This window comes from Bombus huntii, chromosome 14 (genome assembly GCF_024542735.1).
Source record: "Bombus huntii isolate Logan2020A chromosome 14, iyBomHunt1.1, whole genome shotgun sequence".
In the NCBI taxonomy this organism is placed as follows: Eukaryota; Metazoa; Arthropoda; class Insecta; order Hymenoptera; family Apidae; genus Bombus; species Bombus huntii.
Genome location: NC_066251.1, coordinates 2,234,285 through 2,258,446, shown reverse-complemented (window position 1 = coordinate 2,258,446; position 24,162 = coordinate 2,234,285). Strand labels below are relative to the sequence as shown.

Genomic DNA, 24,162 nt, shown 5'->3' with positions numbered 1-24,162 from the left:
TCCTTTGATTTTTAATTTATTCAACTTTATTTAATTTTCAAGAATCATGACCAATCAGAAAGATTTGTAGTAGCTGCTACATGGAAAAGTGCCAGAAAGTCACAACGGTACTGCGCATCTGAGTGCGCAGAATTATTTTCCCGCGTAGAGTCAACGAATAATAGAATAGTGCGAAGAGGAAAGTCATTTCAATAAGCTTTTTCGTCAGAAGTTTTCGAAAAGAGCGAGACTATGTAAATATAAGTATGTAAATATCGTTGAAATTTATTATATTTCCTTATGTAAATTTTTTATATATATTTTCATAAGCCTCGAACAGCTTTAGTAACACTGAACTAGGCTGTGAATATAGAAAGAAACATTGAAATATTAAGCTTCTCAGAACATAAGAACAATAATTTATTTCACTTTCATTATACATTTTTTTACATAACCTTTTAACTATAAACAAGTTATTCATCTATAGTTAAAATCAATTATTATTTACAATATCCACATTTATATCTCTTGACATTATTATATTTTAATACATTAAATTGTCAGTTGTGAAGTTCAATTTGTTTTCTGAACCTCGGTAGAATATCTGGCATGATTCATCATAGACTCTACCCTGTTAGCAGTTTCTCTTACAACATCAGATATTTCATCCGGTAAATGATCTAAGGTAGGAATGTGTGCAGATAGTCTTTTGTATACAGAATCTCTATTTCCATCTTTTTTGTGCCTACGCTGTTCTTCATACTTTAATTGTTGTTTGAAAAATATAGCATTCTTGATAAATTCTAAAGTGTTCTCAAAACTCTTCCCAGCACCATGCATTGTCTTAATAGCGCTTACAGCATACTCTACATCATAACACCTGCCTAAAAGTTGCTGTTGAAGTGTAAGCACTTCTACTCGTTTATCCACCATAGGAGGCAATGCCTTTCTTACATGTTCCTGAAGTCTATAAAATGCAAGCGATGGCTCATTTGCAACTATATGCATGTTTTCAGATATGCGTTCAGTTGCTGAAATGTTAAAAAATGAGAGTAATGATAATCTAAATGTATTCGGTGATAGAAGTATACAGAATCCTAACCTTTTTTAACCTTCGTCTCTAATTCTTGATCTGGTTGATATATTTTTGCAGTCATTGTATAAATATTGCAAATATTGTATAAATAATAAGTTACTAAGAATTTATAAGTTATAAATATACAAAATTCGAAAATTAAATCAATTTAGTTAATGAAAAATTCTGTTTTGCTGTTTTACGATATACTGAGAATATTCGACACAATTTCTTTATTGTTATTAATGTATGATATATAATATTACAAATAAATTAATTAAATTTTCCGTATCAATGAAATTATTGTATACATTCAACAAAACATTAGTTTGTTTTCACCGCCATTTTATTAAACGCTCGATGCCGGAAATTAACTGCTAACAAAACTGTTTTCTTTTGACGAAATGTAATATCTGGTAATATAGAAGTGTATACTGTTGGTACTGCTCTCAAACATATATAAGTTGAACTTGGCTTTGTTGGCGTTATGTTTAATGATTATAGATATGTAGATTAGAAAATTTAAAATACTCAATACATCCATAACACAAAACATATCTATATATTGTTCAAGTATTTGATGCGGCTAATATAGATAGGAGGAAGTTAGAACTTGATAAACAACATTATTTGAAAATTTGTATCATGCTTCAGATAATAGATCTGGATAGTAGATATATAGAGAAAGTAAGAAAATTTTTGATTGATGGGATAAAACTTGATTTATGATTGAACGAAGATTTAGGAAGATAATCTCAAAGATATCAAAGATCTCTGTAAGAGTAGAGACGTCAAAAAAGAAAGAGAAATTTTTCAAATCAATATTTTTATATATTTTAAATAATAAACATTTTGAGCCACTTGTTTTTTTAATAAAAGTTATCTTTGCCATACCTAGACATCTTTAATTTTTTATCTTATAGTATGGCTCAGTGCTCCATGGGCACCAACTCATGTGAAAAAGCCTTTAAGAAACTACTGAATAATAATCTTAAAATGTTTACGATGTCCAAGCTTCCATAATTATAAATGCAATCATTATTCCCGGTCCTTTCATGTACGTCATATAAAAATTGTAGATATATTTGATATAATGTTAATAAAAGGAAATACAGATATGAGTAAATGTGAGCTAGAAGTACCATAGATGTGAATGAATAATTCGAATCATTCCATAATCATACAGTTCCTCTAAATGATTACTATAGTTTTGTGAACTTATAATTGTTATAATGTACATTCTAACGCAAATATTTTTGACACATTTATTATTTTCGTATCTTGTAATTGGTGGTCCGGAAGAGGAACAAGGTGTTAAATATGCAAATAAATGCGAAGGTAACTATATATATACATACGTGCAGTGTATATTGATAAATTTTTTTAAATGTACACAGAAAGCAATACATATCACTGTTTTGTTATAGTTTGCAAAGTTGTGGCTATCGAATTAGAGGCTAAATTAGATGAAACCGGTAAAACGCACGATGTACTTGAAATTGGATATTCTGTTGATGATGTTTCACCCAAGAGGAAAAAGGAATACAAAAAATCGTAAATATGAAATATATTTTTAAAGACGCAATATTCTATGTGTTCGTAAATTCTAGTTTACATTGGTTTTATTATGTTTAGAGAATTACGTTTAGTAGAAAGTATGGAAAATCTGTGTGAACGTATATTGGAATATAATATTCACAAGGAACGTACAGATAGTACACGATTTGCCAAGGGAATGAGTCAAACATTTAAAACACTTCATGGACTTGCGTAAGCTATAATTTAAAAACAAGAAGTTCGAACTTAAAGTACCATTAGAAATAATTATATTATATTTACATAGGCATAAAGGTGTCAAAGTTGATCTAGGAATCCCATATGAATTATGGGATAAACCATCTGTTGAAATTACTACTTTAAAATCACAATGTGAAGATTTAATTGAAAATCATGAGTCTGACATTGAAGACTGGTATCATAACTATCAAGGAAAAGTTCCATTAACTAGGTACTAATTTATTATTATTAGTTATATTTTATATTCAGGTTTTATTTATTGAGTTTAATTCCATTATGTAATATGATTTTCATCCTATTAGGTATTTGTGTTCAGAAAGAGTATTAAAGGATAATGATGATTCTTGTCTGAAAGAAAAAGGTGATACTAGTGGTGAAGTTAAAAAGAAAAAGAAAAAGAAGATGCAAGTTGCAAAAGTTGAAAACAAAGAAAATGATGTGAAAGAAGAACTATAAACTATTCCAAAAAATTATCATCATTATTATTGTTATTGTTATTACTATAATTCATCAGTGAAACACTTTTAATTCATAATAGAAAAATTAATGGCAACATATAAAAAAGATAAAGTGACTTAAAAAATATAAGTAGAATAATATTATGTAATAATATTTTCTGAAGCCAGCTTTTTCTATTAAAAATTTTAATATCATCTTTTTATATTTGATCTATAAATAATATAAATAGTGCCCTATGATTGCCATAATTATTATGTTAATATACTTACCTTTTAATTAAATAAACAATTTTACATTCATTAAAAATCGTGGACATTTAATTTAAGTTATTATAGTATTAACTTGAAGATAGCTACATAAAAATAAGATATATTTCAAATACATATTATATTTTCTATTTCATTTTAATGAATATGTCATTTTACATTTCATTTTTTCTGATCTTTATAAATTTGAAAGAATATAAAGGTATACTATTAAAAGGTAAAAGAGCTCAAGATGGTCAGTTTCCCTGGTTGATACAGTTTCAAACAGTAGCACCATGTGGTGGAGTACTTCTATCACCAGATTGGGTTTTAACCGCAGCGCAATGTGTGCAAGACAAGAGAAATGTATGATACTTTTTCTACCTAACACTAAGAAAAGGATATATATATAGTCATATCTTAATTTTATTAATACAGTCCATTACTTTATTTGCAACTGGACTAAATGGAACTGACTCTAAACAGACATTACCTGTAAAAGCTACATATATATATCCCACATATGAAGCTTATTCTGTTCTTCCTGATCGAGATCATAACATAGCTCTTTTAAAACTTACTAAGCCATTTGACATGTGCCATAATAAAATAATCCTACCTAAGGTTGTGCCTGTCAAATATGATGATGATTACAAACTATGTTTGATATTTGGATGGCAAAGTTATGTTGCACCATCTTCAAAAGTTCTAGCTAAGCCAGTTCTATATTACGAAGTAATTCTTAATTCCTGGAAAATGTGTACGTATATGATAAAAACAAATACAACTTACACAAATGTATTTTGTACAATGGTTGAGTTTAAGGATGAAATGAGAGCCTGTGCTGGTAATCCTGGTTCTCCAGTTATATGTGAGAATCAAAAACATGAGATAGCTCTAGTTGGAATTGCATCTTGGACAAATTTTTCTTTAGAATGTGGAGATCTTCCAACATATATCGATGTCGGTGCATTCAGGTATAAGTTCAAAAATAAACTTACCAACAATTTTCATAAAATTTTAAATTAGAGAAATAAAAATTTGACATATGTATTTGAAAATGAATTATAATGTATAACTTTTGCAATTAGGGCATGGATGGATGATTTAGTTTTTAATAGCAAGGACACAGAAGAATGGGAAAATAACACCAAATTAAATGAAAAACAGAGTACATTTAAAGAAAACATTAATGTACATGATAGTTTATGGAATCATTCAGATCTTTTACAATTAGGTTCACGAATAAGTTATTGGCCAGGTAATACAAAAATACATTTACATAATAAAACTGGGACAGCAATAAAGTATCAAGAGGTACCTATAGAAAGTATGAACAAATCTTATTTTTGGAATAAGTTATATCCATCTATTTCCAATAATTTTAACAATAAGAATGCATCTTCCTCCGATGGCTACTATAAAATGTCTTATCTAGATGTAGCAAGAGAACCAAGTAGTAATATCTATAAATATAAAGAAATTGGAAGTTCTCAAAAAAAGAATCAATTTGTAGGAAATTTCAATGGTGCTATGAATAAATCATTATTGTGCAACATTCAACAATTTGATAAAGTTACAGTACAACAAAATAAGGATCAAATAGAAATAGATGATTTTGAATTGTTATTACCACTTAATTTTGAAGCTGTTTCTTATTCTAATATTATTGTTGCATACTCTAAAAAATTATACCTATTTTTTCATTTTGTATTTTGGTATCTTTACATTATTATTTATACATAACATTTGGCATTTAAGTAAGCACATGTATTATACGAAATACATTTTATACAAATACAGTTTGATTTAATACACTGAATTTAAACAAATCAAATAACTTATTACTTCCTAAATAGTGGAGGAATCCATTTCTTTTTGCCACGAAGTTCTCTTAAATGTTGATACTCTTCCTTAAAATCTTTATGTTCATCTCTGTATAATCCATAATTCCTAAGATGTTTCATTAATAAATCAGATTCAACGTGCCGTGGATAATAATCAACAATTTCTGGTCGCTTATTTATTGGTCTTTCGCTAAATAATGTCACTACTTTCATCGATTTTTTATTAGTCGTTCTTGTTACTTCACCAAATATTCGATTACTTAAACGATTCATATGTTTGGCATAACTGGTACCTGTTTTTGCAAGATCCAAGTATTTATTCATTTTAAAAGACATTTGATTATTTCTTTTCAGAATGTATCCTATGTAAAGAAGAATAAATTAAGGTTATATAGGTTAGAAAGTATAATATTGTCTATTAAATTTAACTAGTTTTGAATTTTAATCATTAATATGTTACTTTAACTAAATACGTACTATTAAATACGTATATGAAGGTGTAATAAATTATTGATATTCGCTTCTACTTAGAACTTTAAGTTTCAGGCGTGAATAGCAGTACCTTCAATAAATATATAGAGTGTTAAAATATTTCGAATAGAATCAACTGCTGATTTAAAATAAACATAATTTTTTTTACAAAGATTAATAAAAAGATAAAAAATTGTTAATAATAAACTTACAAATTCCTATATAATTATCTAAAATTAATTTACAGGTGAGATTATCATAATTACATTATTACATCAACATTGTTATATTTTTATTTAAAAAAGTAAATTTTCTTCCAATAAAGAATGTTGGAATTATTAATTAATTGATAATATGATTTATCATTTATTTGTTATATGTTGTTTTTTTATTATACAATTTTCGTTTGACTTTTTTGCAAATGTTAACAAAAAGTATGCATACAGAAAAATACACATATTATATGAATTTTTACTATTAATCTTTTTTATTTTTATTTCAATTTTTTTCCTTATATCTATTTATTTTATTACATTTTATTGAATATTGTAAAATATTTGATTCATTTATAGGATTTAAATTTCCTGCTCAGTAGAATACGCATATGGCGCAATATGTCAAATCGTGAAATTTGAATTTTACTGATTAAACATCGTAAACTGGTATTTAAAAGTTTTCCTTGTGATAAACGTAAGTATATTAGTATCTATCTTATTATCATTCTTTGATTAAAGAAAATAAAGATATCAGAAAATGAAGTTAATAATTAAACGAATTTGACGATACAACAACATATACATAACTGCCGTTTCTTTAACCTGTTTAATGGTCCCATAATTAGAAAAAAATTAATATCTGTTAGATTGATTTTAATTCTTGTAAATGTATGTAAATGTAATATACATACTTTATTTCGGATATAAATGATACTGTGCCTAAAGAAATAGGGAATCTTTGGTCCACATGTAATTAAATTAATTATAATAAATATTAATTATAAATTAGTTACATATCTATTATCATTTGTTCAAGTGTAATAATGAAATAAATAGATTATTCTTTTCATTGCTTACAATGTTGAGCTACCGATACAAATTTTATGTAATAAATCTCGACCATCAGTCAATAAATCAATCCCTGTAATTCACCAATGAAATTCTCCCTTTAGTATTAATCGGTTTTCGTCTATCCGTGAAATTTAGTTAGAAGTCGACAAATGTATTCGTTTAAATCTCGAGTGATCTGCTTGTTAAAATGTAAATACTTTAAAATATACGATATCGTAAATAATTCCTGAGAAATTCAATGAACTGAGGATTCAATTATAATAATATCAGAATTTTCAATTAACTTTAACTTTATTTGTTCATATTAACTTTAATTTATTGTGTATTGAAATTGTAATGTTGTATAATGATGTTGTATTGTCTGTTTTGATTAATTCATTTCAATTAACAATCAAAATTTTGCCTAAAATCAATGTGTGTATTTCTAATATCAAATTTTTACATATATATATTATTTAATATTTTAATATAAATCTAATTGTATATTTTTTTTATTAGGAAACATTAAATGGAAAAAATTAAGTGAACAATATGACCCAACATTTTAATCTAGTATACCTTACAAGTAGATTTTGCCAATCTTGTTAGCAAATATAATAAGAAGCTTGCACTGTGCAACAATGATTAACAGTAGGTAGCAAATATGTTAATACTAGGACTAATTGCAATACAAATGGGAATCCATGCTGTTAATTTTTGTAATGTGTTCAAAATGAAATAATATTGCTTTTCTGATTTTATGTAGACTCATTTGAAGATTGTTATATACTGTTCTAAGTTGTTAAATCCCTGTTGCTCATTATTAACTATTACTAACTATTATCCAATTATGTCATTATGAACAAAACCAAAGAGTACAACAAGATATTATCAATTTTCGGAAATCTTTCAAAAATGTGATCTTTCAATTTCCGTATTAAATTTTACTCATCAATTTTATAGACAAATTTTGTTTGAAGAACATGTTTTTAATATATAAATTACGCTATTTCTTTATTGTTCTTGAAGCATTGTAAAAAAGAGCCACAATAAATTCACTGATAACAACGAGAACATCATAATCCTTATGTACCATTACGTACATAACGATCTGCATATACATATAATATGTAAGCAACAGATTAGAGATCCCCAGGGTATGAACTTTCATACATTTAAAACGGGACTTCACGAAACTTACTGCTCTCTAATTGAATTAATATCATCAATAAACAATGGCAATTACACACATACTATCGTCTTACCTTTTCGTTTTATCCTTTAAAATATATATGTACTTAAAACAGAAATCAACATTTAAATTAAATTTCCTCTAAATCTTCAATGTTACCAAAAATATAATTTCTTATCGGCTCACATTCTTTTAATACATTAAATTCTGTTTTCTTTTTTTTCTTCAAAGCTTTATTTTATACCATCAAACCTACCTTAATCAGAAATTACAATATTTCCCACTATCGATATTATATCCTTATGAATATGCATATATAACAACGATATATTGTACTTTTAGAAACAATGAACATTATTTCTTTTTCACAGAAAGCTTACTTTCATCGGTACCATAGGAGGCCTGTAACGGAATCAAGATCCATCCAGGTCGGCAGGAAGGTTAACACGGTCAGTTTATTCATTACGGATTATAAGCGGACGGAGCATTCGTCGAGGAATATTCTTATGACAACAATGATTGAAAATATCGGCACGTAAATTACCAGCAAATTAGATTGGCGAGTTTTGTTGAGGCTTCCGTAAGCGAATCGAGAAACCTGCCAAGAGTCAGCGCATCTCAGAACTTCTCCGACCTCCGGCAAGGTGAGTGCTACTCTCTAATATTCGACCACGACTATCGGACGAACTTCCTGTGGCACGTGACTTCTTCTCGTCACCGAAATTCTGTTTACTGGGTAAGTGCCAGTATCGAGAATACCTGTCGAAAATATCGTCAAGAGAAAACACCGATTCGATTCTGCGAGCGGACGATTTCGAAACAACGAATCTAGATACGGCGATAATAATTATTTCGCCGAATTTTCGCTCGGCATTTGTTCATATTTGCATCTATCTGTATTAATTACGTTGGTGGTGGTGCGCCAAGATATTTCAAAACGGTGTCCGAAAAATTTCCACTGCATTTTGCAGTGCTGATTTTTCAGATACCATTGGTCTTAGTTTTAGCGTAGGTTGGCTATACATACGTGCCTTGCATTTTAAGAGACATTTCTCGAGACCGAAGTGAACGTCGAGGCAAATGGTTGTAGCAGATTTTGTTCTCTCGAGCTGCGAAGTTTTTCTCCGTTGATACGTTATATTAGTCGTAGACCGCAAACGTCTGTAATTTTTACGCCTGATAAAGACTTCATTCGTTGGAAATAACATGTTTGATCACTGATCACTAATCAAATAATATGTCAGACTAGATAAAATGTGTAATATTGTATTATAAAGATGAAAATCACGATTCTGGGGAAAGTCGTAAATTGTACGAGCGTTTTTGTTGGAGGAACATTGAATGTTTGTTTCCTGCACTTAAAATTGGATATGGTGCATACAACATATTTTAAACGGATTACTGTGTAATTTATACAGGATGTCCCACGAAAAGCAGGATGTGATTCTCCATAGAAAAGAATAAAAAGCATAAGAAGAATACAATTTTTGTATATAAAGCTTCGTTTTCAAGGAGACTGACTTGGAGATTTTGAAAACGTAACAACTATACGTGCGTTTAACTCATAAGTAATGACGTGATGAATCTTGGTTTACATTCCTTCTTTACAATCTATTATCTTATCAACGTAAGCTAACAAAAATATTGAATAAGACAAAATGTTTCATCAATCTAAATGGTTCATCGAGTCATTATCTAGACATATACTCTACTCGATACATTTTCAAAATTCATTTTCTCGAAAACGAAACCTTAGATGTTTTTAAAAATTGTGTTTTTTATTTCTGATTTATTATCTCTGCTCGATGGTATTACCGTATTTTGGAGCATACTCTATATGTATAGTTTGGATTTGTTTAAAAAGATATAAATTCTATAGTATAAAAGATTTCTATGAAGTATTAAAGAAACACGTGCGAAATTTGTTTGTTGTATCAGACTTTTTACTGGAGAGAATCGATTTTGAAATTGTGTTTGCTACATGTCGTAATTCGTACACGTACGTACATATGCATGCATAATGCATATGTGTGGTAATATAGATCACCAAATAAGTACAATGCCAGTAGAAAACTGATTCTCCATGAAAAAATAAGTCGTAAATATGGTTACTGTTTATGTGATAGTAATTAGCAATTATATGCAGGGTGTTTCACAGTAAATAGAAAAGTAGAATGAAATGTAAACTATGATTATTATCGTAACTTAAAATATGAGAGGAAATAAATAGCAATAGAGACACTCGCACCGATATTTATAGTATAGATGTGACAAAAATCAACTCGTATGATAGGATCGCTAAAATGGAGATTATTTTTGGCGTGCGAGGAGGAGTAGCCTTGAGCAGTAGAAATCTTTATTTTTAATTATGGTAACTTTTTATAATATGAAATATAATCATCCATTCATGAATATTGTTTAATTCGATCTTTCTAATTTAGGAGTGAAAAAAATATAAAGACGTGTTAGGGTAACAGCTAACATTTTAGATATATGTAGTTATAGTAACTAATAAGATACTGAAACTCGAAATATCGTAAATTCTAGAATCAATGTAGTACTTTGTTTTATTTTTGAAACTTCAAGAAGTTGTGCCAAAATGAGATAGCTGTAGCATATATGATCGCCTAAATTTCTATTAAAGGTGACATTATTGAGATTTTATTTTTGATTTATAACAGTTTGATAACTTAATTTTCTTCGAAATTAATTAAATTTCGTATATTTTGAGTTAGTTTCTCTTCCAAGTAAATTCATTTAAATATAATTAGGAAATTTTGTTATTTCCACTTGTACAATGTTATGTGAACATGCATACGATGGACTTAAATGTCTTTTAATTATTTCAAGCCTGTTTGCGAGCATGTTCTGGCTTGACATTGTGAAAGTAATTTCTTGGAAGATTTTATGACAAATAAAGTACATAGCCAGTACAGTTCGTACAATCAACAGAAACACAAATGGAATTATCTTCTAAGCGTACATTGTAGTGTTCGTACATTTGCGTCTAACATTATTTAGAATAAAACAATGAATTTATTTAATGATTTTGTTTCTCTTTCGAAAAAGAATATTACAGATGCAATTCTTCCAAGTACCATGAAATAATGATTTTTACTAAAAGTAGTTGTTACATACAGAATGCCTGAAAAGATTGGGACAAAACAGAAAGATTCATATAAACTTATATCTGAAAATGCTTTATCGAAGAGTTATAAGTGTTCAAAGATTTTCGGGAGGTTACTCGTTATACTGAATCGCAATTAGCATGCATCGAATGCATTTAGTATTCCATATCTCTGCAACAGCAGGAATATTCGAAAAAGTTCAACAATTATTAGTTCGACGATTGGGATTCTGTGTTTCTGCAGAAGCAGGAAATTTTGATTCTTCATTTACTGTAACTGTTAAAATAATTAATACAAATTTTTGAACGCTTATAACTCTTCAATAAAGCATTTTCGGACGTAAGTTTATATGAACTTTTTTTTATCTACTTGACCTCATTAACATATAGTATGAGTTTTGTCCCGACCTTTTCGGATACTTTGTACATAGTATATAGAAAGGGAAATAGAGTATTTTAACATTTAGGATAATATAAGACTTAAGGTAACATAGACAATTTAAACTTGAAAGGGCAAATTATGAAACGTCGAAGAACGAAGCCATAGTAGTTATTTTATGTGGAATGTATCCATGAATTCGATAATTACGATACATGATACAGTAATCTTGATCGGTGTGTAAGGTAGAGCAACGAATCGACTTTTTCATGAACAGACTGTTCCATTCAGTGTTTATTTTTCAAATCTGACGGTGTTATAGTTCGTATTAATATTTTTGAAGGTAAAGAAATATCGGAATTAATTTTTGCTTAAAGCAATAAATATTTTCAAGAGTATTTTCACTTTATCGTTCGAACGTTCAAATTTCATTCATTTATGGTTTTTTTCTGCCTAATGGTCATTACCGGTAGAGAAGAATAAGTGTGCAAACCGTAAAAAGAGAAGAGAGCATTAGAAATTTATTATGGGTACGCGCATTGTGCTTGTTCCATGTGTTCCTCGTTAAGATTCAAGCTTCGTTGCTTCCGTTGGAAGCGTCAAAGGGTTCTTGATTGAAAGTACTTAAAAACAGCTCATCAACGAATGGAAAAACAAGTATTGAGAAAAAAATAATTATTATTTTTTTAGGTTTTTGTAGGTATTAGTAATTGAAAGATCATCATTCGCGAAGGTTTAATATTTCAATTTTTTATTCTTCGAAATCTTATAGTTCTAATAGTTCTGAATCGAAACTATAATTCTAACTATAAGTGTCATATTAAAATATTTTATTCTACACATTTTATTCGTTTTTTTTCTCTGCCCTGCTATTTATTGTACCACTCTTTATGGGACATTCTGTAAATACTCAGTAAAAAGTAATTATTGAATAATTTATAATTCCCCAACTGTAGTGATAGCATCCCTCTGCCTAGAGCAAGATAAAATAGGAAAAAAACCATCTTCTCTTTTATAAGCGACGTTGTACCAATTATCCAAACCTATGGCAAACCATTTGTTTACGCAGTTGCGAGAAATCCAAGATCATGTCCTTGAATCCTGCTGCATCAAAGTATCAAGTGTCTTCGGTATAATGATCTATAAGCTAACGATTAGTGAAATAATGGCTAAATAACTATATAACGCTTCGATCCGTATCACGCACGGCTCGAATATCACGTGTGTACGAGGAACAGAACAAGATCCATTGTCATCTCGCGGAGGTCGCAACGAGGGAAAAGTTCGTGCACTTTTCCTCGCAGAATCGAATTTCCTGTTGCCAGTGTGTGACGTAGGTTTGGTGTTCCAATAACAGGAGTCCCCATACATAGTCGGTTCTATTGATTTTTCGTAGAGGCGCAAGCGCTATTCGGTTCTTATCTGGCAAAAGGGAGGCGCGGCTATAACCATGGATCCCAGTGTACTAGCTAACATGGACAAGGACGCATTGAAGAAGCAGATCGAGAACATGAAGTACCAAGCTGATATGGAACGGTGGCCCCTTTCGAAGAGTATTGTCGCGTAAGTCCATTAACCCCTCTTTTTCGTCCCACCTTCGTCGATTGTTTCTCCAATTTTTTCTTATTTCCGCTTCCTTTTTACGATTCTATTGTGTCACCTTATTTAGTAGACAATGATACGACCAGGATGGTCCACGGAAAGTTTCGCGTTACGCGTCCAACAACCCCATCTGTCTCATCCTATATTCGTCAATTATTCTTGAAATTTCATTTGCGTCTTTTCATTTTGCTTCTTGTTTCGTTTGATACACTGATTAACGCATGATGTTGTTTCCTATCTATCTTTGTTATCGTAGAAATCTATTGGTCAGTATAAGTAGCTGTCCTGTTTCACCTCATTTCTTGTTTTATCGTTGTTCGAGTAATAGGTTGAATTTTTTTGTTCAATTTTCCCGATGGACTGTTCCGTCCTTTCAACGAATTTTTTATGTATTTAATTATTCCTTGTTTAGTTATTATACCGCATTTTCTAGGCTGAATAGTTCATCTTGTATTTTCTTTATCTTCTGGGTATCATAGAAAGAATGTCCTGTGAAATGATTCATTATTTTTTGATAGGTTGCATAGATGAAGTTAAAAAGGATTCAGGATTTAGACAATATTTTTATACAAGACGCGCAGAGTAACATCTTTGTACCATTCTGCAGGCTACAATTTAGTAAACATACCGAACTTTTTAAATAAATAACGTACTAAAAGATACAGAAACATTTTACACTGGGAAAAGTGAATCGTATGAGGATTTTCTAAAAATTGCACACAATATTAATGGAGAAGTTTTAATAGTCAAAACCACATTCCTATTTGCATTTGATATGTATTTTATGATATTGTTTGGAAGATTAGTTGTACTTCAAATGGCTCTATCACAGCCAAATTTAATAAACATATGATACATAATGACGTGACACGATATTTAAGGAAACTGTATGTCTGATATTATTTTTAATTTAAATTTAAGACGGATTAATCTAGAACAGCATCCAGTAAACAATGTTCCATTCAAATGACCCAAGTGATTTTGTGTTATATTTAGCATTTCTTTCGAAGTTATTTTTAGCTACGAAGGTATTCATAACACATACATACATCGTGTAATACATAAACAGTGTGATGAAGATTGTGAGAAGCAAATCATTTTTATTTTCTGATCTTGTAAAATTCAGTTCAGACATTCGAAAATCTCCTAATTATATACAATACAATACGTTTTACAATACATATATTCCTAGTAGCTTTGTAATTGATCCGAGATCCTCTTTCTTTCAATTCTTTTTCTCGTTTGTCTTCAATATTTAAAAAAGGCGTTCATAGTACAACAGGAAAATAATGATTATTCATACTATTTAGGAAAAATTACCATAGTTATCACAAGAAATTATTAACATGGCATTGTAATCGTTTTAATCATATTTGTTAAATTTACAATTATTTTAATGTCATAGTATCTATATATCATTTATAACAAATTGTTTTAAATACTTCGAATCTTTTTATCAAGCATCATTCACATTCTTGCACATATTCGTTTATTCGAATTCATGTTTGCTTTCATGTAAAAACTGTTTCCTTCTTAAAATTCATATGGCGTATTCCAAAGTCCTCGAAAAACTTTAGAAGCTGGACGAGACGGACAATTTTGTTGGTATTTTACTGACTTTGATAATTAATCAAAAGAACTTGAATGGCCAAGAAAACGATTATGAAGACTTTTGCAGCAGAAAACCTTGCAATAGTAAACGCAAAAGCTTGCAATCTTTCGTATCGACATTATCATTGAAACTACCGAGAATATGAATGCTCTTGCTAATTATTTTATAATTTTTTTTCTTTGTTCGTCAACTTGCTTTTGTCAGATTACTTGGGAGTATCTGTCGAGTCGTTAGGTGTCAGGAAAATTGATTTAACGATCAACAGGTTGAAAGTTAGTAATATATATCTAATGAAAAATGGAAAGTAAATTGGATAAATAAGTTATAGTACTTTTGTGGAAAGAATATTTGTATTGTGGCGAATTTATAATATTAGAATGGAAAATGTTATCTGTATAAAATTAAGCTGAGATAAGAAAGGAATTTTGAATATTATTTCATGCGTTGATTTGTCATTTTCTGCGCTAATTAATCTTAGAATTCCAAATTTGCACAAAAAAGATAGGCGATTATCGACGAATACTATTTTCAATATTATTTTACATTATACTAGGATATTAGGTCAAATCAATATTAGTAATTCTGCTGTAATGAATTCAGAATCCTTCAGCTGCTATGAGTACTTGATGCTTAATCGATTCTCTTCATTTTGGAAATTCATTCTTGTAACATATTAATACTTTATAGTTTAATGTCAAACGTCTAGAATCCTTCGTTCATAGATTACATACTGTTATCTGATCCTAAGACTTTTCTTAATTAGTTACTTCTCGAACTATCGTGTTTCTTTGTCTCGACGCTGAATTAGTACTTATTAGTGCTGTTTTGCATGTATAGTTATCCATTCCAAATTATAAAGATTTATAAGTTTTCAAAACAAATGCAATTAGTTTTAGAAATAAAACGATATCATCATAAAGAGGTAATTAACAATTCCGTAATTATTTAAAAGACAAGGTATCAAATCTATGTATTTTACGATTTTCTGATGAAACACTGTTACATTGATTTTTCTTGGAAAAATAAAGTCTCTTCTCATTTACTCTTCTCACGATTACCGAATTCTTTGTAAATATGTAAGAAATTCTCGATTGCTTACGTTTAGAAGAATCGTATATTTACTTCTTCTGTACTCGAGAACAAAAGCTGTTCATATAATTTACATTTGCTTTAAAAAAGAAATACAGTTTTTCCATTTATTTGCCTCTTCCGTGTATTGGTTTTTATTATAACCTCCGGGTTGTTCATGATACTTGAGATATTATATTGCGATAAAGTGGCAACTCAGACGGTGGTTAAAAAAACAAATCGAACGACGCAGTATTGATCGAGTCATGTTGAACCGACTCGAACGAAACAATCGTCGCGGTGTCGTATAAAAATCGTTCGGACAAAGTGATCATAGAAGCAGTTTCCTAGACGAATCGAGAAACGCGAGACGTATAGATAGTGTAGATGACGACGTAATCGGTGTGGCGTGGCGCGGTGTGCCGCAACATGCTGCTAGTAATCGACAGTCAAGGTTAAATTACACCGACGTTCCCATATTACACGTTGGGACAGGATCTCCTTGGACGTGGAGTATCTGTTAATCGCATATTCGTGGACTGATCGCTTTTAGACGCTCGCACTGTGCATACTTACATACCAGCTGGTTCGTGCAAACGAATTAATTGTATCAAAGTTGTAAGAGTTTTATATGTTAATTATCTTCCCTAATGTGATAGAAAGGCGTAATTTTCGGATAGTCCCACGTCATGAACGAAGATGTAAGAAGATGTGAAAACCATAGGAGAAAATGTGATATGTAGATCCATCTTTGTTGATCTTCTGATTCTTATATTATGTTAGTTGAAGGAGACTACCTCGGATTGGAAAAATTTTATTAAAGAGAGAGGACGTTTTACGTGCACGTTACAACTGAATGGATACATACTGCACTGTATTATAAATTCATTCTGCTTTTATATTTACTACTAGCAGATATTTATGCAAATTTACATCTTTATGGGCACAGTTACGAAGAACGGAGCTTAAGCGCAGCGTGTTCTATACAATATCCGTATTATGTGTATTCCGTGTACCTTTGCATCCTCAAATTTCCCATAAATATATCAAAATCCGTAGTCTACCACCTATTGCACAATACCCACAATCTTGCGTTATATCTTTGCCTTGCCAGTGGCAGCAGCTAGTAGAAAATATTCTTTATTTCTTTATACGTTTAAAATTTGCCAATGATTCCTTTTAATGACGATAAATTTTTACCTAAACGGCTGCTGACGTGTAACTTCTACGATGTATGTAACATTAACCATCGTACAGTCGGTAAAGGATCGAAAAAACCATATTACATCACCAATCGGATATGTTACACTCTAGTACAATAACATAGACAGCTATTTTAATTAAAAAGGTCTCAGGCAAATCGACAAATAAGTAAATAAGGATAATCTTGCTTATATATCGATCTTGGTTCGTTTGAGTGGACACACACAATTAATCGAATATTCCTGTGAGGTCTAGAGGCTGTAATGGCGACGCGCACCTAATGAGACACACGTTCAGTGTTCGATAACATATGGGAAGTTGCACAGCGTTGCGGAACGAACGCGGAACCGCATTCGAGCAACGACGTTGCTCGTTGCGGTTTTCGAGGGGAATCGTACGCGAAAGCAAAAAGTTTCCGCGGTCTGCTACTCGGAGAGTGCCCGAGTGAAAGGTACCTCCCATTTTTTTCTTCCTCTCTTACCGATCGAGCTAATCTCTCGCTCACCGTCTTGCACTTAACGCCGGGCATTCTCCTCTTTCAAACGTGGTGCGCTTTTTCCCTTCGCGCGCTTTGAAATTCCTTGGAAGGAATAGTATTTTCCGTGCCAACTACATACAACGTATATTGTATACAGCGACTCATAAAACTATTCGAACGCTTACCATAGCAAATTTTTACGTACACACGGTATATACAAAAAGTCTTTACACGTATCCTTAGTTTCTAATGAAATGATTTTTCATGAGGTCCTGCGAAATTTTTATAGAAATTTAATATACTCGGAGCTAATTAATCAGTATATAATTCCTATAATAAACACAGTGGCGTGCTAGTATTTTTTGCAGCCACTGTATTATGTGTATTACATAAAACGTCTTCGCAAATTTCATTTATATCGTAGCGAGTTACGACTGTGAATGATTTTATTCGTGAAATTTGGAACGAATCTGAGAATTGATGTAGAAATTACAGGGTACTTACTATTAACATGTATTTAGTAAAAAGTTAATGTACAATATAGAAAGCTGACTGTGTTCGTAAAACTTTTCTATGCCAAACATTCCGGATACTTTCGCGAAGCATTATACTTGTGAAACTTTGCTCTTGTGGTACATAGGAAAAGTTGGTTTTGTATCGTGTATTAGCCTTATCTAGTAGGGATACTTATATTTGTATATCATAGTCGCTATTAGAATTTCATACAGTGACTTACTATAGGCGATTTACGTGGACAATGTAGTCGACTATAAACACTAATGGCCTGGATTTAACACCCACCACTTTTATCGATATAATGAAGCTCTGATTGATTCAGAAAATAATAGACTTCAAAAAGAAATTAACACTCTAATTGTTTCGAATTCTAATTTGCTATTTGCTATTGTAAGATGCATTGTAAACAAGCATTTATTCTTCCTTTTTGGCTGAGAGATACCGAACCAAAAACAGTCGCAGTACAGTAAAATAAGAAACTCTGAGTATCATATATTGTACAGGTATTTATACGGTGGTGAGCATCCCACTTTATGGAGGTTGGTACAAGGGGAAGCTAGAACCTTATGGTAAGAGCAAGATGTGAAAATATGGAAGAAGGAAATAGGTATTGGAGAAAGGAGCAGGACACACTGTGTAGGATATACCGAAGGAATATATATAACGATAAAATACTTAGTAGAGAACTATACAGGTGTGCAAACAGTAAATTTAAACGTGGAAAAAGTTCTGTACGATAGAAGGGAGTAACGCGTGGTGGAATGGTGGAAAGGAGCAGTATTGTAGGAATGAGGAAGGAAAAGGACGAGGGCGGGAGAAAAGAAAAGCAGATGCAATGAAGTAGAGGATAAATGGAGGGATTAGGATAGTTCTAAAGCGAATAGCAGAGGCTAGAGTAAGGAGTAAGCGTTCGAAATAGAGTCATCTGAATAGAGTTAGGTGGATAAATGTTATGAATGGAGTTATGGAAGGATGAGAAAGACGAGTGAATAATTGTACGGGTATGTGTGTTGAGTAGAAGACTATGTAAACCAAGTTCACATTTCCTAGGCTATGAGGCTGAAAATTAAATAAATTATTAATGCTAGTCCATTTTCGAAAAATATAATAAAAACTACTTAAAGAACGTGAAAAGGAACGTATTTGAATTTTTTTCATAAAAGGTATAAAATAAAGAAATAGAATGAAAAAGTTACTCTTTAATTAGGTAGATTTTATACTAATAACGTTCGACGTTCTTTTAAGGAAACGTGAATGAATGTATTACTCAACCTAACAGTTTAATAGAACAGAATACGTAAATGTAATATAGAAAGTATCTAATAAACATGAAATATCTATATGAGTCAGTATTGACCCAGTCTTTGCTGCCTGGGAGTTAAACGAGCTTTTACATAGAATTTAATGTCTCCAAACTTGATATATTGAAGTTGATAATATAGTTTATATTATAGGGTTTGGATGCATGTGGAAGTCTAGAAACTATGTTGTGAAAGTTGTAGAAATTATTTTCTATCATAATGAACGGGGGTCCTTTAAGCGTAATGGAATGATGTGCTTGGTAAGATATTTAGATCTTAATAAATAGAAAATAATAATAATTCATTTATCTCATTCGCCTATCTTAGGAAGCAATTGACAAAGTTTAATAATAATTTGACAATTTTTAAATAATTTTGAATAATACGATTATAAGATTTTAACATAAAACAGTTTTCTAAAACAAGCATTGAAAAGTTACTTGTGTAAGTAGTAACAGGTCATTAACCTACATTCGTTTCTAATAAAGAGCGATAAGTGAAAGCTTATAATTTTCTCGCATTTTCCGCTAAGCTGCGGGTTAACTGGAACAGGGGATTCTTATTATTATAACTATTACTGATTTACTGATACTACCGACTAATACAACCGATTCATTAACAGCTTTGCTTGAATGTTCTAACATACACAGCATACCACATATAATACTAAAAATAATAATAAGCATACCACAGAGTTAAGTAAATTAAAGTAGAAACTACTATGTGTACAAAAATTATTTACTACCGTTAATTAATTATATTATTGACCATTGCTGTGTTTTAGAACACGTACGATACTTTTGGATATTTTTTTAAAAGAATGATACCTAATTCTAAGATTAATTTTTTCATGATTCAGAATAAATCCTTTACAATGTCCTGCCTATTCAACTAAAATAATTCCATTACCATTACATAATCCCTACTGTATCTCGATACCAGATACATAATTCAAATCTTTCCCCCGTAGCTCGTCAACTTGAAAAAATCGTGCTGGAATTATAGTTGCGATTGCATCTAGACATAGGACGACCTGCTTTATTCAACGACATAGCTGAAGAATTCGTGCCGTATCCTTTCAACTTATTCTTTGCGATCAGATAGATTCAAGATAACGTTGGATATCTGGAGATCAGTGCAAACAACAGAGCGCAATAGAAAGTGCTATAAATTCATTTTAATGAAGAAATCTGAAACTATTGCAAAAGGCATTATCAGAAAGTTAAGAAAAATTTTTAAGATATCGTTGCGATCGATAAATTCTCAATAAAGACAAATTTCAAAAATAATTTGCAATAAATAATTTCTAAACCAATAATTGTAACACACCTATAAGAATAAGTTTACATTGTTCTACACTACAATTTCTAGATACCCACCTACTACGATACTTTTTAACTTTTTGCAAAGCCTTAATGTTTCTCTGATTCTTTTTATTTGAAGGCGAATTGATTAGGCCGACGTCATAAAGCATAGTTGCACGAATTGAATTAGATTTTATCGAAGTTGCTTTATCTACAGGTATTTAGCGAGAAAATCGGAAAAATTGGTCGATCGCGATTGAGCAGTCGCGAACCTTCGGAACACAGAATTCTCCTTGAACGCAAAATCGGCCAGACTGGCCGCGAGTCCCTTTCACCGAGCCTTCTCGGCGAAACGACCAACTATTCGTTCCTCGCTGCACTTTTCCTTGCATCGCTTGCAACCTTGTTACGTTTACAACGATCCTGTATCTCGTCAACGTGTTCTCCTCAGGCACCTGGAAATTTACTTGGATTTTGTTCTTTCCTGAAAATATCATATTTTAAATACTTATTAGATCAAATATATTTCGAGCGAGATATTCGAATTAATGTTTTATATAATCTGTTGATTGAAATTTCTTTTAAAATTAAAATTACAAAACTAGTCATTTTTCAGGATATAATTCGTAACGAAATTGATTAAAATTGATATACAATCAATGGGTAGAGTCGTAACCAATATGCATTGATAATGTAACTGTTGCATAATGATAATGTAAGAATTATGTAATGGTGATATGGGAATATGATCGATCACTGAACGTGTACGTAATCAACAAGTAATTGGTAGTTAAATCGACAATCATAAACATGTTAGAAATATCATCATTAAATGCATAATATATCGTAACACCTTTTAGTATAAACAATTGTCTGCAGCTTTTCCCAATCGATTCTTTTTAATTTCTTACTTCTTCGCAAGAATTTCTGTATCGAACTGTGTTGTAGCTTAGTTCAACATAATTTGCCTTTTTATTCGAAACCATTCCATCAGAGGTTGCAAATATTCTTCATTATTGATATTTTTTCATTATTTCGCGCTCTTTCGTTTTTAATCTTGTATATTCAATCATTAATAAATATTTCGTTTTTTTCGATTCCTAGAACCATTCAACGTTCTCGTAAGAGATTCCACCTTCAGCGATAGTCGAAAATATAAGCGAACGAACACAACTGAATCAAAAGAAAACTTGATCTAGTAGACGATCTGCTTGCTTCCAGGATGAGGGAGTATGTGGAAGAGAACGAGAAGACTGACCCACTGATACACGCGCCCGACAAGAAGAACAATCCCTGGGCCGAGAGAGGCAAATGCATAATCATGTAATCAGGACGTAGAACCGCAGGGGAGAAGGAGAAGGAGAAGAGGCGAGGAAGCATCTGAGCGAATACCATCCGAAGCGAGCAGGAGAAGCGGAAAACGTTTTAGCCGCGTTTCAAGTTAAACCAGCGAAACGAATAATAAAACCAAAAGAACGAAGCAGACAAACTAAAATAAAAAAAAAAAAAAAACAGAAAGACGAGGAATACATACACGTAAAAGAAGAAAAACGTTAAAAAAAAAAAGACAGAAAGTAAGAAGAGGAAGGAGTTAAAGAAAGGATAAGAAAGACGTATGACGAATGGGAAGGAATTACGATGAGCAAAAGAAGAAGGACAAGAAGAGAAAGAGAAATTAGGCGTTGGCGGAGCGATTTGGATGAAATCCTGGAAGAGGAAGGTGCCAGGAAAGCAGCAAAGTCTCGGAAGGAGGAGCACGACTGGCGCGAAGCGAAATCAAAGTAGCCGGAGCAAATTATTCAACAATCTAATTCCTCGCGGTTACCTGTTCGCGGTAACTTTCCCGTTTGGCATGCAAACGAACGAGTGGCACGTTTCAGCCCGGCTTTCTTTGTCTCTCTAATCTCCGCGGCTCTCGAATTGACTACTCGAGCTATTCTGAGGACGTGGTCCTTGATCTGGCTAAGTTTCGATCGATTCGCACGACGGCGAACCGAGACGCGAAAAGTATCGTGTATCGATATTAATTGGTTAAACTTTCACCTCGTGCGTCTATCGCTCTCTATTTCTCTCTCTCTCTCTCTCTCTCTCTCTCACTCTCTTCAGCCTCTTCATCCTTCGTTTCCTTCTTTTCGAAGGGCCGCTCCCTTTCTCTCGGAATAAATGGATTCCCTCTGAGTGAGCTCGATCTAATCTATCCGAGGATTTTAGAAAAGCAAGGCTACGAACGAAAAGGTACGGACACGGTGAAAATTTAATCGATCTAAGAGGACTAGACGAGAGAGCGGGCGAAACGGCGCGAAACGAACGGATCTTCTGAAACGGGCTCCGCTACGAGTACGCGCTTCCGCTTCGTCGTCGTTTCGAGTTCCGAGTTTTGGATCAGTTCTGAATAATATCAGTTCCAATTCGACTCAATTCGTTTCGATTCGATCCAAACCGTTTCGACTCGGACATGTGTTACGCGTCGTAATACACATCATGTGCAATTCGAATCTAGTACCACGGAAAACTCTTTTGAATCGTTCATTATATCGTGTAAGGATTATTTATCTTAAGTACACAATGTAATCTAACGTCATTATATGTACACACGTTATACCATATGTCGTACGATTAATACGCTATGCATATTTCTGCGAATTTCTTACGAAAATATAATATATTCACATCGTTTAATGGAGATTATTGTATGCTGTTTCGTCCTGTTCCTTTACATCGGGCATTAGTTTCTGTCGCGTGCTTTCGTAATCTAGCGTTTCTTCAGAATTTATAGAAACGTTTTTATTTTGCAAAAGAACGGTAGTGTTTTCTACCTTTTAATTAAGTTAGTTAATTCGACGTTTCCGAATTGGTCATCGTAAAGTTTAATCGTATTCGTTGGTTATTTGATTAAACTCGTGTTTATTTTAATCACTATGGTAGATACGTCGTTGCTTCAAATAAGTATAGCGTTAGGTAAATGCAAGGTGTTTCATTGTTCGTGAATATCTTGAATATTTTTGACATTTATGAAGATGTGAAAAGTCTCTGAAGCAAAATTATACGACTCGAAGGAATAAGATGTCTGCTCATTTAAAAATTTTTATAAAATGATAATTTTGATATTATTATACGTGTTTCATCATCTAATCCGCGCGATTTCATTGTTAAACATTTTTCCATATTTTTAGCATATATTTAAGAATTTATGGCGAATGAAATATCTTGCGTATTTAAACAAATAATTTCACAGACTCTTATTCCTAATACATATTTCATTAACATCGTATGTACATTAATCTAACAATCATTTTTATATGATGTTCTATTTTAATTAATCTCGATCGTCACTAATTTTAGAAAACAAGAGAAAACAACAGCGATAAGCTTAAAAAGTTGGAAACTTCTCCACCAATAAATTAGACCAACACCGATATTTATAAATACATCAGACAAGATTGCGGATATACTCCGTAATT

General features: G+C 31.5%; 5 protein-coding genes and 2 long non-coding RNA genes across 9 annotated transcripts; 4 read left to right on the top strand and 3 right to left on the bottom strand.

Moving 5' to 3' along the window:
• The first annotated feature begins 150 nt into the window (after nt 1–150).
• On the top strand, nt 151–3,712 carry LOC126872918 (protein canopy 4). The gene is made up of 6 exons (XM_050633196.1): nt 151–243; nt 1,978–2,392; nt 2,482–2,608; nt 2,690–2,824; nt 2,898–3,062; nt 3,154–3,712. The coding sequence occupies exons 2-6, from the start codon at nt 2,287–2,289 to the stop codon at nt 3,305–3,307; spliced, it is 687 nt and encodes a 228-aa protein (XP_050489153.1). The 5' UTR covers nt 151–243; nt 1,978–2,286; the 3' UTR covers nt 3,308–3,712.
• Nucleotides 370–1,979, bottom strand: LOC126872921 (BLOC-1-related complex subunit 8 homolog). The gene is made up of 2 exons (XM_050633198.1): nt 1,082–1,979; nt 370–1,010 (listed from the first exon to the last, which is right to left on the bottom strand). The coding sequence occupies exons 1-2, from the start codon at nt 1,134–1,136 to the stop codon at nt 553–555; spliced, it is 513 nt and encodes a 170-aa protein (XP_050489155.1). The 5' UTR covers nt 1,137–1,979; the 3' UTR covers nt 370–552.
• Nucleotides 3,713–3,937: 225 nt separating the features above from the next.
• Nucleotides 3,938–5,301, top strand: LOC126872920 (uncharacterized). Its single transcript, XM_050633197.1, has 2 exons — nt 3,938–4,532; nt 4,647–5,301. Exons 1-2 carry the CDS (start codon nt 4,150–4,152, stop codon nt 5,299–5,301), a joined length of 1,038 nt encoding a protein of 345 aa, XP_050489154.1. The 5' UTR covers nt 3,938–4,149.
• Nucleotides 4,711–8,772, bottom strand: LOC126872922 (28S ribosomal protein S33, mitochondrial). 3 transcript variants are annotated; one of them, XM_050633202.1, is made up of 4 exons: nt 8,492–8,644; nt 8,185–8,367; nt 5,880–5,964; nt 4,711–5,764 (listed from the first exon to the last, which is right to left on the bottom strand). In XM_050633202.1, exon 4 carries the CDS (start codon nt 5,736–5,738, stop codon nt 5,400–5,402), a length of 339 nt encoding a protein of 112 aa, XP_050489159.1. In that variant the 5' UTR covers nt 5,739–5,764; nt 5,880–5,964; nt 8,185–8,367; nt 8,492–8,644; the 3' UTR covers nt 4,711–5,399. The 3 variants fall into 3 exon arrangements, with proteins under 3 accessions (XP_050489159.1, XP_050489157.1, XP_050489156.1); XM_050633200.1 differs by lacking the exons at nt 8,185–8,367; nt 8,492–8,644 and adding an exon at nt 8,656–8,772; XM_050633199.1 differs by lacking the exons at nt 8,185–8,367; nt 8,492–8,644 and having other exon boundaries at nt 5,880–6,041.
• On the top strand, nt 8,719–23,384 carry LOC126872923 (guanine nucleotide-binding protein subunit gamma-e). Its single transcript, XM_050633203.1, has 3 exons — nt 8,719–8,847; nt 13,014–13,180; nt 21,923–23,384. The coding sequence occupies exons 2-3, from the start codon at nt 13,068–13,070 to the stop codon at nt 22,026–22,028; spliced, it is 219 nt and encodes a 72-aa protein (XP_050489160.1). The 5' UTR covers nt 8,719–8,847; nt 13,014–13,067; the 3' UTR covers nt 22,029–23,384.
• LOC126872930 (uncharacterized) lies at nt 13,192–18,137 on the top strand. Its single transcript, XR_007692256.1, has 2 exons — nt 13,192–16,485; nt 16,559–18,137. It is a non-coding gene; the product is annotated as an uncharacterized LOC126872930 (long non-coding RNA).
• Nucleotides 16,775–21,798, bottom strand: LOC126872928 (uncharacterized). Its single transcript, XR_007692254.1, has 2 exons — nt 17,100–21,798; nt 16,775–17,022 (listed from the first exon to the last, which is right to left on the bottom strand). It is a non-coding gene; the product is annotated as an uncharacterized LOC126872928 (long non-coding RNA).
• Nucleotides 23,385–24,162: the final 778 nt, after the last annotated feature.